We start from the raw sequence: 19,781 nt of genomic DNA on the forward strand, positions 1-19,781 counted from the left end.
GGAGACACCCTAAGGAGAAGCTCTTGGCCAAGACAAGCTGTTTTATCAAATCTCTTGTAAGATAAGCCCATCAATGCGCTTCAGTCTCTTTGAATCTCTTAAAAATAACTTGATAAATATTGGACACCTTGAAACAATTACACGTCACTCTTTCATCCAGTACATTTTCTGATTCTACCATTTCTTACACCCTTTGCAACTCCACTGTTTTTTTTAAATTTATTTTTTGGCTGCGTTAGGTCTTCGTTGCTGCACACAGGCTTTCTCTCTACTTGTGGCGAGTGGGGTCTGCTCTTCATTGCGGTGCACCAGCTTCTCATTGCTGTGGTTTCTCTTGTTTTGGAGCGTGGGCTCTAGGCAGGCAGGCTCAGTAGTTTTGGCACGTGGGCCCTAGAGTGTGTGGCCTTCAGTAGTTGCAGCGTGTGGGCTCAGTAGTTGTGGCTCGCAAGGTCTAGATTACAGGCTCAGTATTTGTGGCACATGGGATTACTTACTCCGCAGCACCTGGGATCTTCCTGGACCAGGGATTGAACCCGTGTTCCCTGCATTGGCAGGCGGATTCTAAACCACTGCACCACTAGGGAAGTCCCTACAACTCCACTTTTTTAGAGCATTTTCCCTCTCTTATTCTATTATCTCAACTCTTAGGTAATTCTTCACTCATTCTACGTGCAGTTTTATCCTCATAAAACCAATGTCATGAGCAAACTCCTAAACATAACAGTGATAGGTAAGATTTTGGTTAAATATCCTCTCAGTAGCTTTAGACACCATTGATAATTTTTGCATTTTTAACTTAAATTTGCAGATTCTTCATTTTCTCTCATCCACTTAGTAATGGAATTCCTGAGAGTTTAATCAATAGTCATCTCTCCTCACAATCTGCACACATTAGTGATCTCATTCAATGTCATGGCATAAATACCACTGTAAGCCAAAATTTTCCAAATTCCTATCTTTGCACATGTACACAGGGGTCATTTTACCCAGTAGATAAAAGTCTGGGACAATATCAGGTCATGTACTTGCTGGGAAGGAATTTTTATTTCACACATAAATGCAGTGGCAGTGTGAGCATGGGGACTTGAGATGATCTTAGAGAAACATTTTAAAATGATCAAATTATTGAGAACTATTAGCAGTGATTAAGTAATTTATTGAGGAAGGGAAGAAGCCAGGAACCCAGGCCATAACATATCTGAAATGGCTGGAAAAGATCAGGTAAAATTGATAGGCAAGACACAGTCTAAAAAGTGACAGAAAACAGCTAAGACAAAGGATGGGCTTCATGGGCTGTGTTTCTCACCAACCCAAGTGTTTTACCTAGAAAATATTATTATTTTTCATTTCTGACTTCTGAGCACTACTGCAGCCTGGAAGAAGAAGAAAAGAGAGAAGTAGGAAGAACTTACAGAATCTTAAAAAGGAACATGAACAAAATGGGTATACTTTTATTCACTGCTTCAATAGGCATGTGTTAAGCATCTGATGTGTGTCAAACATTATTCGTGTCTATAAGAGGTATCAGAAAGAAAAATATCTGGTAAAGGACTTGCCTCTAGTAAGCCAATACTAGCAACAAAAAAGATATACATCAGACAGAACAAATAATAAATAAAATATACAATATATTGTAAGATGATAAGGGTACACACAAGGATAGAAGGAATTGTGCCTCCACACTGTACACACACACACACACACACACACACACACACACACACACACACACACACACACACACACACCCCCTACTGATTCTGTTTCTCTGAAGAACACCGAGTAGTCCAGACTTCGGAACCAGGAAGAGAGGTGCTACTATGACAAATACCTACACATATTCAAGTGACTTTAGAACTGGGTAATGAGCAGAGCTGAAGGAGTTTTGAAGAACAAGTTAGAAAAGGCCTAGACTGCCCTGAAGAGACTGCTGATTGAAACATGAAAGTTAAAGGTGATTCTGAAGAGGGCTCAGAGAGAAAAAAAGGAGAGCTGTAGAAAAAGCTCCTATCATCTTACAGATATACATACATCATCATAAACAGAAGAGTGGTAGAAATATAAATATTAGAGCTGCTTTTGATGAGGCCTGAAACAGAAATGTGGGAACATGTTATTTGAAATGGGAAGAAAGGCAATCATTGTTATAGTGACAAAGAACTTGGCCAAACTGCATTTTCATGTTTTGTGGAAAGTAGAACCTGTTAGTGATGAACCTGGATACTGACATGAGATTTTTAAGCGAGCTCTTGAAGGCATGGCCTGGTTTCTCCTTGCTGTTCACAGTAAATGCAAAAGGAGAGAGAGAAACTGAAGCAGGAATTGTTAAGCAAAAAGGACCAGGAACTTGAAGACTAGGGGAATTCTAAGCCTATCTCTCTTCTAAAAACTGGGGAAGGCTGCTCCTGAGAGAACATCAAGGTTGTGGCTGGATGATTATTTGTTGAAGATATGATGGGCATGTGATGCCTGATCCAAGGGGTTAAGACTTTGCAGGCAAGTGGGTTGCAGTCAATGTATTTTTTATGTGAGAAGGACATGAATTCAGTGATGCCAGAGCATGAAGTATTATGGGCTGAGTTGTGTCCTCCCATGCCCCCCACCAAATTCATATGTTTAAATCCTAACCCTCAAGACCTACGAATAAGCCTGTATTTGGAGATAGGGTCTTTAAAGAGGTAATTCAGTTACTGTGAGTTCATTAGGGTGGGCCTTAATCCAATATTACTGGTGTCCCTATAATAGGAGGAGATTAGAACACAGACACTTACAGAGGGAGCTCTGCATATAAGCTGTCTTCAGACTGCAACATCTGCTATTCCCGGGGTCTCCAGCCTGCCAGCCTTCCCTGCAGGTTTTGGACTTGTCATCCACCACAATTCTGTGAGCCATTTCCTTAAAATGTCTCTTTCTTACCACAGTTATCCCTGAGAAAAGATAAATAGATAAATAAATAATAAATTAAGTCTCTCTCTCTCCCTGTCTATACATCGGTTCTGTTACTACAGAGAACTCTGAATAGTCTCTGTAAACTTTCTGTGATTAATATAGAACTGAACACCTCCATCTTCTTTCTTACTGGTTCTGGGGAACAGGATGCACTTTATCAGTAATTTTATGTCTACAGCAAATTACTGGGATCAGTGCAAAGAAGGTACCTCTCATTCGAAATAATAAACATTTCATTTGATAAAAGAAAGAATGAATGAAAGATTGCCAAGCTTAGAGGGAAGGAATGATGAAGGTGCATAATGGTGTTAAGGAATAAGTGTTTCCCTGAAAGTCACCACTGGCTCCAGATCTGTGAGGATTTTTAACGATTTCGCCCCACTCCTTCTTTGAGTAGTGATAACTTGGTCTGATCTGACCTCCAAAATTCAAGCCACAGACGTGGGTGGGGGTTGGAGGCAGAGGGGAATTTTCCATAAAGTTTATAAAGTTTATTTGCATGCATTTTACCACCATTTATTTGCATTTAGGTTGCTGCTGTGGAGCAGAGGCACCCTTTCAACGAAGCATTTCTATAAGCATGTCACTGGCCAGGACTCCTAAGGCACCTTCGTTTTCCCAGAAGAATCACTCCAGTGAGACGTATAGTCTGGTCTTGAGAAGTATTTTTCACTTGGCTGAGCGTGAAGAAACACAACACAGTCAGAAAGTGTTCCCGTGTAGAATATGTTTGAAGCGATTTCGTTTTAGTGCAAACCTCCAAAAACACCAGAAGCAGCACATGGAAGAGAAATCCTTCAGTAATGCTGCAGTCAGGGCCTTGTTTGTGAAGAACTGCAAATGCCATGTGTGAAGGAAGACCTTTACCTGTGAGGAAGTTGGGAAAGACTTTCTGGCCACCTTGGGACATCTCCAGCAACAGACCACTCACACCAGGGAGAAGCCAAAAATGATTGCCCAGCGTGAGGCAACTTTACAAAGCAGAGAAGTCATTACAGCTGGGGAGAATGCAAGAAAGCCTTCAGCCTGAAACATGCAATTGTTCAGGACCAGGGTGTCCACCCTGGAAGACACTGTTCTGTGTGCAGTGAATGTGGGAAGACATTCAGGTACAAATCCTCATTTGTTGTGCACCAGAGAGTGCATACTGGAGAAAGGCTTCACGTGTGTGGTGAGTCTGGCAAATCTTTCAGGCGAACCTCAACCCTCAATCTGCATGGAAGAATTCACACTGAAACAAGGCAGTACAAGTGCAGCAAATGTGGGAAGTCCTTTAACCAAAACTTTGTGCTTATTTATCCCTGGAGAAGACACATTGGAGAAAATTATTACCTGTGCAGTGAATGTGCACAGTTTCCTAGCTGTAGATCCATCATAGTTCGAGAACGGACATTTCACACTGGAGAAAGGCGTTATGAGTGTACTCAATGTGGGATATCTTTTAGATGAAAATTTTACCTAATTGTACACTGGAGAGTTCACACAGGAGAAAGGCCTTCTGAGTGCAGTGAGCATTGGAAATCCTTTAGTCATCAATCTTACCTCACTCAACACTGAAATGTTCATAGTGGAAAAAGGCCTTATGAATGCAGTGAATGTGGGAAATCTTATACTTCTTACCCTGGCCTCTATTATCTTTAGAGAGATCACACAGGAGAAAGGCCTTATAAGTGTAGAGAGTGTGGGAAATCTTTTACCAGTAGGAGGAAACTTCGTTATCATCAGGGAGTTCATACTGAGTGCAGTGAATGTGGGAAATCTTTTCCATCTAGGTCCGGCCTCTGTTATCATCAGAGAGTTCACACAGGATTGAGGCCATATGAGTGTAGTGTGTATGGGAAGTCTTTTTCCAAGAGCCCTGTGATTACTGAACATCAGAGAGTTCACACTGGACTTAGGCCTTATCAGCGCCGTGAATGTGGGAAGTCTTTTTTCTCTGGTTTCAACATCAATCATCATCAGAGAGTTCACACAGCAGAAAGGCCTTATGGGTGCAGTGAATGTGGGAAATGTTTTCCCTGTAATTCCATCCTTCATGAACATCAGAGAATTCACACAAGCAAAAGGCCTTATGAGCACACGGAATGTAGGCAGTCCTTTAGAGCAAATTCTTCTCTCCTTGAACACTGTAGAGGTCACACTGCAGAGAAGTCTTATAGCTGCACTTGTACTGCCTTGTTTCAGTGTGAATTCTTCCATGCAGATTGAGGGTTGAGGTTCGCCTGAAAGATTTGCCAGACTCACCACACACGTGAAGCCTTTCTCCAGTATGCACTCTCTGGTGCACAACAAATGAGGATTTGTACCTGAATGTCTTCCCACATTCACTGCACACAGAACAGTGTCTTCCAGGGTGGACACCCTGGTCCTGAACAATTGCATGTTTCAGGCTGAAGGCTTTCTTGCATTCTCCCCAGCTGTAATGACTTCTCTGCTTTGTAAAGTTGCCTCACGCTGGGCAATCATTTTTGGCTTCTCCCTGGTGTGAGTGGTCTGTTGCTGGAGATGTCCCAAGGTGGCCAGAAAGTCTTTCCCAACTTCCTCACAGGTAAAGGTCTTCCTTCACACATGGCATTTGCAGTTCTTCACAAACAAGGCCCTGACTGCAGCATTACTGAAGGATTTCTCTTCCATGTGCTGCTTCTGGTGTTTTTGGAGGTTTGCACTAAAACGAAATCGCTTCAAACATATTCTACACGGGAACACTTTCTGACTGTGTTGTGTTTCTTCACGCTCAGCCAAGTGAAAAATACTTCTCAAGACCAGACTATACGTCTCACTGGAGTGATTCTTCTGGGAAAACGAAGGTGCCTTAGGAGTCCTGGCCAGTGACATGCTTATAGAAATGCTTCGTTGAAAGGGTGCCTCTGCTCCACAGCAGCAACCTAAATGCAAATAAATGGTGGTAAAATGCATGCAAATAAACTTTATAAACTTTATGTTGACTTTATATGGAGGGAGCAACATCATCATAAAGGTAATGTGTCATATCTAGGAATGACTCTACAGGATGCTTTTCCAGAAAGGAGATTTGTAATTCCACTGGGGAAGTAGCTACTGGGCATGACTGTGCCTCTAAGGCAAAAGAATGGTACACTTCACCAGGGGAAGGACATTAGGATAGGGTACAGCACCAAGTAGAGAGGCATATTCTAGAACTTGTTCATATGGCAGAGGATTCCTGCAGGACCTATTCTGCTCGTGATGTGACGCTGTGTAGAAAGCATATGTCCAAACCCAGAAGAAACCAACTGCAGTAGAATAGCTTCTGTTCAAGGCCAATTTAAGGATGTGTGGACACCTCATAGCACATGCAGACCTAAGTTGCAGAGCAAGAGAGGAGGAGGTATGAGAGAAATGGCTGAGATTTGAAGTCCAGAGACATGGGGCTTATCTCTGGGCTGGAAGTCAGAGTAGATATCACAGTGGAGTAAAACTGACTAGTCAGCACAGGATTAACAGTGGAGAAGGGAAAGTAGACATGGGCTGTGTCACGAGCTACAACCAAAAAAATACTGCATAAATGAGAAACATTCCTGGTATGATTTGAACACAGTACTGATGTCACACCCTCCAGGTTCACCAGGGCAAGGTACCTGTGAGTTCACCTTGCAGCCTTGCCTATTGAGAATCCCTACAATCTATGGTGTCCCTAGAGCTGACAGAGCTGCAGAGCCATTACATGGCTGGTCCCTTCTGACAGCCCAAACTGCCACACCCCACCTAGCCAGTGACCTTGTAACCAACCCAAGTTAAGGTCTTTCCCTACCAAAACCAGTCTGAAAATCCGGATGATGTGACTGATCCATCAAATGCATAAACATGAACAAAAGACTCTAAGAAACATGGAATATCAAGGAAACAAGACATCACCAAAGGAGTGTAAGTTTCCAGCAAGTGAATCCAAAGAAATGCATATCTATAAACAACTGGACGAAGATTTCAAAATAAATGTTTTAAGGAAGGTCAGCCAGCTCCAGGAGAACACAAACAATAACTCAATCAAAGTAGGAAAAAATACACAAACAAATCAACAGGTTCCAAGAATGGGAGTTCCCTAGCAGTCCAGTGGTTAGGGCTTCACACTCCCACCGCAGGGGGCACAGGTTCCATCCCTGGTCAAGGAACTAAGATGCCACATGCCATATGGTGCGGCCAAAACAAACAAACAAAAAAACACAAGAAGTTCCAAGATACAAAAAAAAAAAAAAAAGAAAAAGGAATTAAATTTTGGAGCTGAAGAACACAATGAATGAAATGAAAAATACAACAGAGACCAGCCAACTTGATCAAGCAGGAGAAAAATCTATGACCTTGAATCAGGTGATTTCAAATCATCCAGCTAGAGGGATAAAAGACTGAAGAAAGCCTATGTAAATTATGGGATGCCATCAATGGAAATAATATTCACATTGTAGAAGTGCCAGAGGAGAAGTAATGGAGAAAGGAGCAGAAAGCTTATTTAAATAAAAAATGGTGGAAACAATCAACCAAATCAAGAGAGAGAGGTGAGGATATGCAGGTACATGATGCACATAGGTCCCCATCCAGATTCAATCCAACAAGATCTTCACTGAGACAGTAAAATGAAAGTCTGAAAAGTCAAAGACAAAGAATTTTGAAAGCAGCAAAAGAAAAGAAACTCATCACATACAAGAGAACCCCTGTAAGGCTATAAGCACATTTCTCAGCAGAACCCATGCAGACCAGGAGAGAGTGGGACATTAAATCCAAAATGCAGAAGGAAAAAAACTGCCAACTAAGGAATACTTTATCTGGCAATGTTGTCATTCAGAAATGAAGGAGTGATAAAAACTCTCCTACATAAACAAAAGCTGGGAGAGTTCATCATCATTCAACCTGCCTTACCAGAAATGCTAAATGGAGCTTTTCAACCTGAAAGGAAAAGACACTAATTAGCAACAGGAAAATATATGAAAATACGAAGCACAGTGGTAAAGGTTAAGTATATACTCAAATTCAGAATATGCTAACACTGTAATATGGTGGTGTGGTAATCACTTAATTCTAGTATAAGGGATAAAAAACAAAAGTATTAAAAATTACTATGCCAACAATTACTTTTAATGACTACAAGTATAAAAACATATAAACTGTCACATCAAAAATATAAATGCAACAGGGGTGAGATACTAAAATGGGACGTTTTTCCCTTTTATTTTTTATCTTTATTGAAGTATAGTTGATTTACAACGTTGTGTTAATTACTGTTGTATAGAAAAGTGATTCAGTTATACATATATATACATTCTTTTTTAAAAATATTCTTTATCATTCTGGTTTATCATAGGATACTGAATATAATTCTCTGTGCTATACAATAAGACCTTGTTTATCCATCCTATATATAAAAGCTTATACCCACTAACCTCCCACTCCATCCCTTCCCCAAACCATCCCTCTTAGCAACCACTAGTCTTTTCTCTATGTCTGTAATTCTGTTGCTGTTTCATAGATAGGCTCATCTGTGTCATATTCTAGATTCCACATATAAGTGATATCATACGGTATTTATCTTTCTCTTTCTGATTTATTTCACTTAGTATGATAATTTTTAGATGCATCCATGTTGCTGCAAATGGCACTATTTCATTCTTTTTTATGGCTGAGTAGTATTCCATTCTATATATGGACCACACATCTTCTTTATCCATTCATCTGTTGATGGACATTTTGGTTGTTCCCATGTCTTGGCTATTGTGAATAGTGCTGCTATGAAGATTTGGGTGTGTGTATCTTTTTGAATTATAATTTTTTCTGGACATATGCCCAGGAGTGGGATTGCTTGATCAAATGGTAATTCTAGTTTTAGTTTTCTGAGGAACTTCCATACTATTTTCCACAGTGGCTATACCAACTTACATTCCCACCAACAGTGTAGGAGGATTCTAAAAGGAGACTTTTTGTATAGAACTGACATTAAGTTGTTATCAGCTTAAAATATTGTTATATTTTACGCAAACCAGACAGTAAACACAAAGCAATAACCTACAGTAGATACACAAAGATAAAAAGAAAGGAATCAAAGCATACCACTACCGAAAACCATCAAATCACAAAGGAAGAAAGTGAGAAAGAAAAAAAGGAACAAAGGAACTACAAATCAGCTGTACAAAAATTAACAAGATGGCAATTACAAAGTCCTTACAAAATTCTCTCCATTCAAAAGACACACAGTGGCTGAGGATAAAGTCTTCAAGAAACTTGCTTCAGCTTTAAGGACACAAATAGGCTGAAAGAGAAGGAACTGAATAAAAACTCAATACAAATGGAAACGAGAAAACAGGTGCTTATACTTATAATAGTCTACATTTAGGCCAGAAAAATAAACTTTAACTCAAAACCTAACACAAGAGACAAAGAAAGTCATTGAATAATGATAAAGGTGTTGACTCATCAAGAGGACAGAACATAAACAATATGAATCTAACATCAGAGCACTTAAAAGTGTAAGGCAAATATTAAGAAACTGGAAGGTGGAATTCCCTGGTGGTCCACTGGGTAAGACTCTACACTCCCAATGCAGGAGGCCTTGGTTCCACCCCTGGTTGGGGACCTAGATCCTGCATGCATGCCACAACTAAGAGCCCACATGCTGCAACTAGGAATTCCACATGCAGCAACTAAAAGATCCCACGTGCCACAACGAAGGTCCTGTGTGCCGCAACAAAGACCCAGCACAGCCAAAAGTAAATAAATATATAAGTATTAAGAAAAAAAGAAAAGAAACTGGTAGGTATAAAAGACAACAATGAAATAATGTTAGCAGACTCCAATACCCATCTTTTGAGAATGGGTAGATTAACCAAACAGAAAATCAATAAGGAAATATTTAATGACACTTTAGCTCAAACATTGACGAAATATTGAATGGAACTTTAGACCACCTCAACCTAACATACACAGAACATTCCATTCAACTACAGCACAATACATTCTTCTCAAGTGGACACAGAACACTCTCTAAAAGACATCATATGTTAGGTCACAAAACAAGTCTTCACACCTTTAGGAAGACTGAAATCATATCAAGACTCTTATTCAGCCATAAGAGTTGGAAACTAAAAATCAATAACATAATATATTTGTGAACACTGGAAAGTTCAAAAATATATGGACATTAAATAACACATTCCTGAACAACAAATGTGTTCAAGAAAAAAAATCAGAAGGAAAAATAAAATTATCTTGAGATGAAGTAAAATGGAATCAAAACATGCCGTGAGATGTAGCAAAAGAATTTCTAAAAGTAAAGCTGATAGTAATAAATGCCTACATTAAGGAAAAAGACTCAAATAAACAACCTAACTTTACACCACAAGGAACTAGGAAAAAAACAACTAAGCTCAATTCTAGAAGGAAGGAAATAACAAAGATCAGACCAGAAAGAAATAAAATACAGATTAAAAAGAATAGGAACATCAACAAAGCTAAGAACTGGTTTTTGAAAAGAACCAAAATTGACAAAACTTTAGCTACACTAAATTAGAAAAGAGAAGATTCAAATAAATGAAATCAAAAATGAAGGAGCAGCTAGTACAACTGATACTACAGATACACAAATATCATAAACAATGAACAATTAAATGCCAACAAACTGGATAAACAAGAAGAAATGGATAAATTATTTGAAACAAATTACCAACATTAAATCATGAAGGAAAAAATATGAGTAGGTCAGTAACAATTAAGGAAACTGAATCATTAATTAAAAATCTCCCCAAAAGCTAAGCAACAAGGATATATTTTACAGCACAGGGAAATACAGCCAATTTTTTATAATAACTTAAAATTGAGTATAATTTATGAAAAAAAATTTTTTGGTTGTGCTGCACAGCACATGTGATCTTAGTTTGCAGACCAGGGATCAAACCCATTCCCCTGCAGGGGAAGCACAGAGTTCTAACCACTGGACCATCATAGAATTCCCCAATTTATAAAAATACTGAATCACTATGTCTTACTCTGACACGAATACTGTAAATAAACTATACTTCAATTTTTAAAAATTAATTAATTAATAATAACAAACTGTCCCAACAAAGAAAAGCACAGGACCAGACAGATTCACTGGTGATTTCTTCCAGTGATTTTAAGAATTAATGTCAATCCTTCCTCAACTTTTCCAAAACGCTGAAAGAACATTTCCAAACTCATTTTCTCCGGCTAAGGCTAGAAATATACCTTGATACCAAAGCATGTTATGGAAACTATAAGAAAAAAAAAAATTACAGGCCAACATCCTTGATGAACAAAGAAGGAAAAAATTCCCAACAGAAAACTAGCAAACTAAACTCAACATCATATTCAAGAATCTTACATTATCATCAAGTGTGGCTTATCCACAGGAAACAAGGATAGTTCCTCATATGCAAATCAATAAACATGACACACCATATTAAGAGAATGAAGGATAAAAATCATACGATCATCTCAATAAATGAAGAAAAACCACTTAACAAAATTGAGCATACTTTCCTATTAAAAATTCTAAACAAATTAAGTGTACAAGGAATATAATTCAATATGATAAACCCATAAACAATAAGCCCATGCTAACATCATACTCAGAATTTAAAACCTAAAAGTTTTTCCTCTAAAACCAGGAACAAGACAAAGATGCCCACTGTCCTCATTGCTATTCAATATTGTTCTGGAAGGCCTACCCAGAACACTTGGTCAAGAGAAAAAAGTAATAATAATAAAATCATAAAAAAAGTAAAACTACTGCAGAAGGCATGATCTTATATGTAGAGGATCCTAAAGACTCCCCCCGAAAACTTACAACTATTAAACAAATTCAGTAAAGTTGCAGGATACAAAATCAATACGCAAAAATCAGTTGCATTTTTGTAAACAATGAAATATCAGAATAATAAATTAGGAAATCAATCATATTTACAAAATCAAAAACAATAAAATACATATGAATAAATTTAACAAGGAAGTAAAATCTCTGGACTCTGAAAACTATAAGACACTGATAAAACAGACACAAATAAATGAAAAGATATCCCACATCCTTGTATTGGAAGAATTAATAATGTTACAATGTCCACACCACCAAATGCAATATACAGATTCAATGCAATTCTTATCAAAATTACAATGAGATTTTTCACAGAAATAGAGAATGAATCCTAAAGTTCATATGGAGCCACAAATGACCTCAAAGAGCCAAAGCAATTTTTTTTTTAATGTATTTATTTTTTGGGCTGTGTTGGGTCTTTGTTGCTGTGTGTGGGCTTTCTCTAGTTGCAGTGCATGGGGCTTCTCATTGTCATGGCTTCTCTTGTTGCAAATCACGGGCTCTAGGCACGTGGGATTCAGTACTTGTGGCATGTGGGCTCAGTAGTTGTGGCTTGTGTGTTCTAGAGTGCAGGCTCAGTAGTTGTGGGGCACGGGCTCAGTTGCTTCATGGCACGTGGGATCTTCCCGGATCAGGGATCAAACCCGTGTCCCTTGCATTGGCAGGCAGATTCTTAACCACTGTGCCACCAGGGAAGACCCCAGGGATGATATTTTAAACACATAGCATACTCATAGAAAAAGAATAATCTGATTAAAATATGGGCAGAGGATCTGATTAGACGTTATTCCAAAGATGATATACAAATGGCTAACAAGTGTAAGAAAAATTGTTCTTCATCACTAATCATCACAGAAATGTAAATCCAAACCACAATGAGATATTACTACATAACTGTTAGGATGGCTATCATCAAGAAGACAAATGTTGATAAAGGTACAGAAATAAGGGAACCCTTGTACACTTGTTGGCAAGATAATCTGGTAGAGGTGTTATGAATAAACAGTATGGAAGTTCCTCAAAAATTCAAAACAGAACTATCATACAATCCAGCAATCCCACTGCTTGGAATATAGCCAAAAGAAATGAAATCCAATGGGGAAAATATAACCTGCACTCTCATGTTTGCAGCAACATTATGAATAATACACAAGACGTGGAAACAACCTAAGTGTCCATCCACGTAGGAATGGATAAGGTGTGATATACTCACACATACACATGCATGCCTTGAATATTATTTAGCCTTAAAAACAAAGGAAGTCCTGCCATGTGGGACAACATGGATGAACCAGACGGATACTACGCCAAATAATGTATGATATCACTTATATGTAGAGTTTAAAACAAACAAAAAACATTGAACTCATAGAAACAGAGAGTAGAAGGCCAGGGGCTGTGGGATGGGAGACATGGAAAGTTGTTGCTTGAAAAGCACAAACCTTCAGTTACAAGATGGTACAGATCATTAAACACACTGCAGGACTACAGACCTCAAATTCTTCCCTGTGAGGATCCGGTACAGCAAATATTGGGGTTGCAGGGGAGAGAAGAATGGAGTGCGAACAACCCAGGCATACCTACCACAGCAACTACCCAGAAAGCTGGGGAAACAAGCAGTGCCTGATGTCCATGTGTCACAAGGACAGAGCAACCCCGCAGAAAAGGGGTTGAGCCAGAATACAGAGCTCTCTCCAGGTCACTGGGAAGGCTGTGAGAGTCTTACCCAGTGAGGGTATGAGTGCAAAGTTTTCCAGCATCACATCGTGGTACAAGTGCCCTGAACCTCATCAAGGAGCCTCCATTCCTCCCACGAGAGGTACAGGGCAATGTCCTCAAAGGTCATACTGTCCTGTCAACATGGGGACAGATGAAAGAATGAACACTCTGAGAACCAACAGTCCATCACCACACACATCTACCCTACTATCATCCTCTTCCCAAGCTCCCCACCACAGAGGAGATACCAGGACCCGGTGCCACTCCGCTCACTCTCTCCTCAGGTCCCATTAATCACTGTTCAGTCCTCAGCATTAACAGACAGGGGGACATATAGTTGCCACATAAGCTCTGGACCTGGCGAGCAGAGCCCCATCCCTCCTGCCAATCAATACCCCTGAGGTCTCCCAGACTGTATGTACAAGACACGGTCAAACCTGGGCTCATGCTTCACCATTAAGTCCCCAATACCAGGGCTGTAGGGCCATAAGCTCACATTACCTATGTATGTGCATATTATTCTGTAGACTCTCACTCTCTAACATCATCATTCTCCAGGTTTACACTCCCACAGTTCTGCCTACCTTCCTGCTCTACAATACAGGTATCTCCCTGGACTTAACCATATACCTGGCCCATAGTTTCCTTCCAGAGACCGCTTGACACTCGAAAACTATTCAGTACAATCCCAGACCTCTGATGAATCCCAATACCAGGGAAAGCCCCTCATGGTGCTTTGAAGGACTCTCCACCTGCTTCTGATCCTTGCTTCAATATTAGCCACTCAGAACCACATGTGAATTACAGACACCCATGACATTCTTCTACTTCTGTGATGCACTGTCTGATTGCCTGTCCCCTCAACAAGTCACAACCCTCCTCTCTCTACTCAAACTTCCTCACAAGCCAGCCCTTACAATCTCCCTGCCAGGCATAACGACTTTCACAAATGACCCCGTTTACCCTGGATCTTATCCACCAGCAAGACTAAAACACTCTAGACCCCAACAAGGCTCACTACACGATTCTGGAGAATCTGGACAGTAGTGAATTAGCAGGAGCCCTGGCCTCACTGTCAAATTGTCTCAATTATTTCTCTGCCTCCCAAACCACGTATTTTGCACCCATTCATCCCATGGAAGCCTTGGCCACCTGCCAGATCATCTTCTCTCCCAGACCATCCAGAGCCATTCTGTCTCTCACCTGTGTTTGTTATACTCAAGAACCTCAACAAGGTGCTAAGCAAGAGAACCACTCCTCGGCATGCACCCTAGTCCTTCTGACCCACTGATAGCATTACCACTCTAACCTGCATTCCACTTTCGAAATGTCATCCACAGCTTCACTCTGGTCCTTACAATAGCTACCACTTTTGGAAATCTCCATCCTGATCCCCTCCCCAAATTTCAGAAATGTGTGTCCAGCTGCCCATTTGATGCCTCCACTCACTGTTCTCTGAAACATCTCAGACCCTTATCAGGACCAAAACAAAACTTCTGATTTTCCCAAGAAACATAAACCTACTGACAACTGCCATATCCGATTTGATGAAGGATCCATCCCTTCAGCTGCTAGGACTAAAAATCTTGGGAGTCATTTCTAACCTCTAACTTACCTAACAACATCTAAAAATCTACTTGGCTCTTCTTTAAAAATGTACCTAGAGGGGCTTCCCTGGTGGCACAGTGGTTAAGAATCCGCCTGCCAATACAGGGGACATGGATTTGAACCCAGGTCCGGGAAGAGCAACTAAGCCCATATGCCACAAATACTGAATTTGCACTCTAAAGCCCGCAAGCCACGTAAATTGAGCCCATGCACAACAACTACTGAGCTCGCATTCTGCAGCTACCGAAGCCCAAGCCCCTAGAGCCCGTTCTCTGCAACAAGAGAAGCCACCGCAATGAGAGTGCACCTCAAAGAAGAGTAGCCCCTGCTTGCCACAACTAGAGAAAGCCCGCGTGCAACAATGAAGACCCAACACAGCCAAAAATGAATGAATGAATGAATGAATGTATCTAGAATCCAAACTTGTCTCCCACCTTCATGGCCAAAACTCTGGGGCTTCACCACTGGTCTGGATTACAGACCTGGGCTCTTCCTGGGCTCCCTGACGCCCTCCTTAACTCCACAGTCTTTTCTCTCCAGCCAGATGCAGCCTATTAAAACCTGGTTAATACCACTTACTTCCTCTTATCCAAACCTCTCATTACCTCCATAAATGATGTTGAAGCTCTTAGCCAGATCACAGGCCTGATTATTGATCCCCTGCTCTTTGTTCTTTTTTTAAAAAATAAATTTATTTATTTTTGGCTGCGTTGGGTCTTTGTTGCTGGGCTTGGGCTTTCTCTTGTTGCAGCGAGAGGGGGCTACTCTCCATTGTGGTGCCTGGGCTTCTCATTGCAGTGGCTTCCCTTGTTGCAGAGAACGAGCTCTAGGCATGCAGGCTTCAGTAGTTGTGGCACGCAGGCTGTAGAGTGCAGGCTCAGTAGTTTTGTCACATGGGCTTAGTTGGGCATGTGGGATCTTCCCGGACCAGGGCTCGAACCCAAGTCCCCTGCACTGGCAGGCGGATCCTTAACCACTGAGCCACCAGGGAAGCCCTTGCTCTTTGTTCTTAACTAAAAGAATGAAGACCTGCTGTACCCTGTTTCCAGCTCAGTCACACCTCCAAGTACTTGCACATGCTGGTATCTATTCCTGGGAAAACCTTCCATACAACTTTATACTGGTTGTCAGGAATGGGAATTCCTGTATGTTATCCTTGTCCTGCACTCAGGACCCAGGGCTTGGGGATATCCTCAGGGCCCCCCTATCCAAGAGCTGAGACTGTATCTAGGGAAGAGTCTCAAGACAAAATACCCAGATAACCTACAGATGGTGTCAATACCAGTGAGGGACTGGGACACCCTCTCCTGCCTTGTGTAGGATCCCTAAGTGCTTTTTTAAAAAAACATCTTTATTGGAGTATAATTGCTTTACAATGGTGTTAGTTTCTGATTTATAACAAAGTCAATCACCTATACATATACATATATCTCCGTATCTCCTCCCTCTTGTGTCTCCCTCCCACCCTCCCCCTAAGTGCTTTTTCAACCTTCGGAACCTGTGGGAAGAGGAAAGCAACCATGGCTGGGCTCCATGTGAGCAGGACTCCCCTGTATCCACACCTGGCCCTGGAACCTGGACCTGGGTTTAACTTACTAACGTCTGTGTTTCAATCTTAGAGCTGACTCTTACCAGATCTCTGACTTTGGACAAAGGCTCTACTTCTCTTTGCCTCAACGTCTTCATCAACCACATTCCAGTCTGTTCCTACTTTTTTTGTTTTGGCCTTGCCCCACAGCATGTGGGATCTTCGTGCCCCGACCAGGAATCACACCAACGCCCCTGCATTGGAAGTGCACAGTCTTAACCACTGGACCACGAGGAAAGTCCATGATAACTTTTAAAACCCTAACACATAATATGTCTCTCTTCTATCCACTACCCTCCGTGCCCTCCAGGTCCCTCAGAAAAAGGAACAACCTCTCTGCCGAACCAGACGTCACTCTACCACACCCTCTGTTCCCTGCAAACGGAAGGCTCATCCTAGGTTTCCCGAATCCTCCCGCCTCAGTCCGACCTCCAAGACTTTGCACCTGACGTTCCCTCCGCCTGGCACGCTCTCCCACGCGGCATCACACTGTCGGAAACAGAGTCCCAACGACGACCGCCTTACCGTCCTAGACACGGCGGCCTGGCCTGCAGGCACGTGAGCAAGGCGCCCCGCACTCGGGGCTTTAGTGTCTGATGGGGTGAGGGCGGTGAGGACCCAGAGGACGAGCGTTTACCTGAGGCGGGTCCCTCAACGCCGGCGCCGCCATCGGACTCTGTGGAGGCAGCGGGGCGGGGACAGGCGGGACGCGGGCACTTCGGACCCTCTCCTGGGCCTGCGCAGGGCACCCCGGGCGGCGTCCCCGAACTTCAGACCCGCCTCTGTGCCGCGGGGACAGCGCCTCCTGTCACGTTTTCACACCTCGTTACCCTGGTCCCGACCCAGCGCCCCAGAGCCAAAACAGACCCGGACAATTAAAATGACCGTCGCTAGGCAGAGGCCGGAAGTCCCGCCCAGAGCCGAGGAATTTTCCCGGAAATGCCATTATCCTGAACTATCACTGGCTCAACCTGCTGCAATTTCTTCTGGGTAATATAGTTCCTAGAGCCCTAGAGGCCGCAGCGAAGGGTATTCTCATTCCTGACCAACCAGAACCTGTCACACGCGGATCCAGGAAGGAATCTGTGAGGGGGTCATCCGGCCTCAAGAAAGGCAGGGCTTTGCTCGTTAACTGCAGCAAAAAGAAATAATTTTAGACTTCGTGAATCTCATCTGCCAAAAGATTAAAATATCATTTAAGAGAATTCCCTGGTGCTCCAGTGGTTAGGACTCAGCGCCAACACTGCAGGGGACGCTGGTTTGATCCCTGATCGGGATATTAAGATTCCGCAAGGCGCGCAACGTGGAAAAAAAAAATCATTTGAGATGCTCTCAGATCTACTGTTCTAAATGGCCATTTTACTATAGAGTCATTCAGACATAAAATGATTCAGTGCATAGCTGGATATATTATATACTTGTCATTCAAATGCATGTAGCCTGAAGCTAACCATTGGAAGTGTGTGTGTGCATTTAGTTGTATTATGATTGGCTATGAGCAAAACAGTCCGTACAGAACCATGACTGGGAAGAAAGAAGACGGATATTCTGAGGGTAGTCACATTCCACTACCCTCCCCAGCTCTGACAACCACTCAATTTGATCTTTTAGTTTACTTGACAGAGTCAGACATTTTATGCAGCTGCTTTATATTTTATCTCCATAAACCCTCAGATTGATTTCCACTCCTTGAGAATGTACAACCTTATAGTCATTTGCATGCCAAAATGATGAGATGTAAAAGCTTATTTAACTCCCAACTCTCATATTATTCTTGGAATATGACTTCATATTTATACAATTTCATACACTCTGTAAATATTTATTGGGAATAAGTTCATGCAATAAGCTGTATTGAGGCTGTGTCCTTCCCATGCCTCCATTTACAGAATCTTTATAATCAGGTCAAGGGTGTGTTTCAGTAAACCACAAAGACTTGAATATTTTCCAATTAGCTAAATGGATCACCAACTAACATTTGCCCCCAATATAAAAGTATACCTTTGCCCAATGATAGTTAATGAATACTGTTAAACAATGAAGCCACAACAGATAAAACAGTTTAGTTTAACCACACTGATGCCACCACCTCACACACACACAACCTTCACAAAGTGAGCACTCCCCAACTTGCTCTAACTTTGTCTTTCTCAGTTATTTCATTTCTTCACATGCCTATCCCTCTATTCATTTCTTACTGCCCCTGAAACAAATTACCACAAATGTGGAACCTGAAAACAGTACAGATGTATTATTACACAGTTTCTGTAGACAACATATAGTTTGGTCTTGCTTTTTTTTTTTTTTTTTTTTTTTTTTTTGCGAGTCACAGGCGTCTCACTGCCGTGGCCTCTCCCGCTGCGGAGCACAGGCTCCGGACGCGCAGGCTCAGCGGCCATGGCTCACGGGCCCAGCCGCTTCGCAGCATGTGGGATCTTCCCGGACCGGGGCATGAACCCGTGTCCCCTGCATCCGCAGGCGGACTCTCAACCACTGTGCCACCAGGGAAGCCCTGGTCTTGCTTTTTAATCCACCCTGAAAATCTTTTAATTAGTGCATTTAGACCATTCCCATCAAAGTGATTATTGATGCAGTTGGATTAATATTTACCATATTTGTTATTTCTTTTTTTAAATTCTTATTTATTTACTTTTGGCTGCATTGGGTCTTCGTTGCTGTGCACGGGCTTAGTTGCTCCACAGCATGTGGGATCTTACTGGACCAGGAATAATTCCTGGAGGTGGAATCCTCATGAATGGTGCCTTTATAAAAGAGGCTACAGAGAGATCCCTAGCTCCTGCTACCATGTGAGCACACAGCAAGGAGGTGTCAGCTATGAACCAGGAAGCAGGACCTCACCACAGAATCGTCCATGCTGTCACCGTGATCTTGGACTTCCCAAGCCTCCAAAAGTGTGAGAAATAAATGTTTATTTATTTTTTAAATAAATTACCCAGTTTGTGGTATTTCATTATAACAACAAGAATGGACTAATGTTGCAGATTTAATGGCAACAAATTCCCTATTTTTGTTTATTTGAGAAAGGCTTTGTTTACCCTGCACTATCAAAGGATAATTTTGCCAGGA

General features: G+C 41.6%; 1 protein-coding gene across 1 annotated transcript in view; it reads right to left on the minus strand.

The window, feature by feature from the left end:
• Positions 1-17,569, minus strand: part of LOC132509551 (zinc finger protein 345-like) — a 38,448-nt gene extending 20,879 nt beyond the window's left edge. The window contains exon 1 of the mRNA XM_060130691.1: positions 17,332-17,569. Within this exon, the coding sequence (XP_059986674.1) occupies positions 17,332-17,364 (33 nt within the window). The 5' untranslated portion in view covers positions 17,365-17,569. The remainder of the gene's footprint in view (positions 1-17,331) is intronic.
• Positions 17,570-19,781: the final 2,212 nt, after the last annotated feature.

Source organism: Lagenorhynchus albirostris, chromosome 19 (genome assembly GCF_949774975.1).
Source record: "Lagenorhynchus albirostris chromosome 19, mLagAlb1.1, whole genome shotgun sequence".
In the NCBI taxonomy this organism is placed as follows: Eukaryota; Metazoa; Chordata; class Mammalia; order Artiodactyla; family Delphinidae; genus Lagenorhynchus; species Lagenorhynchus albirostris.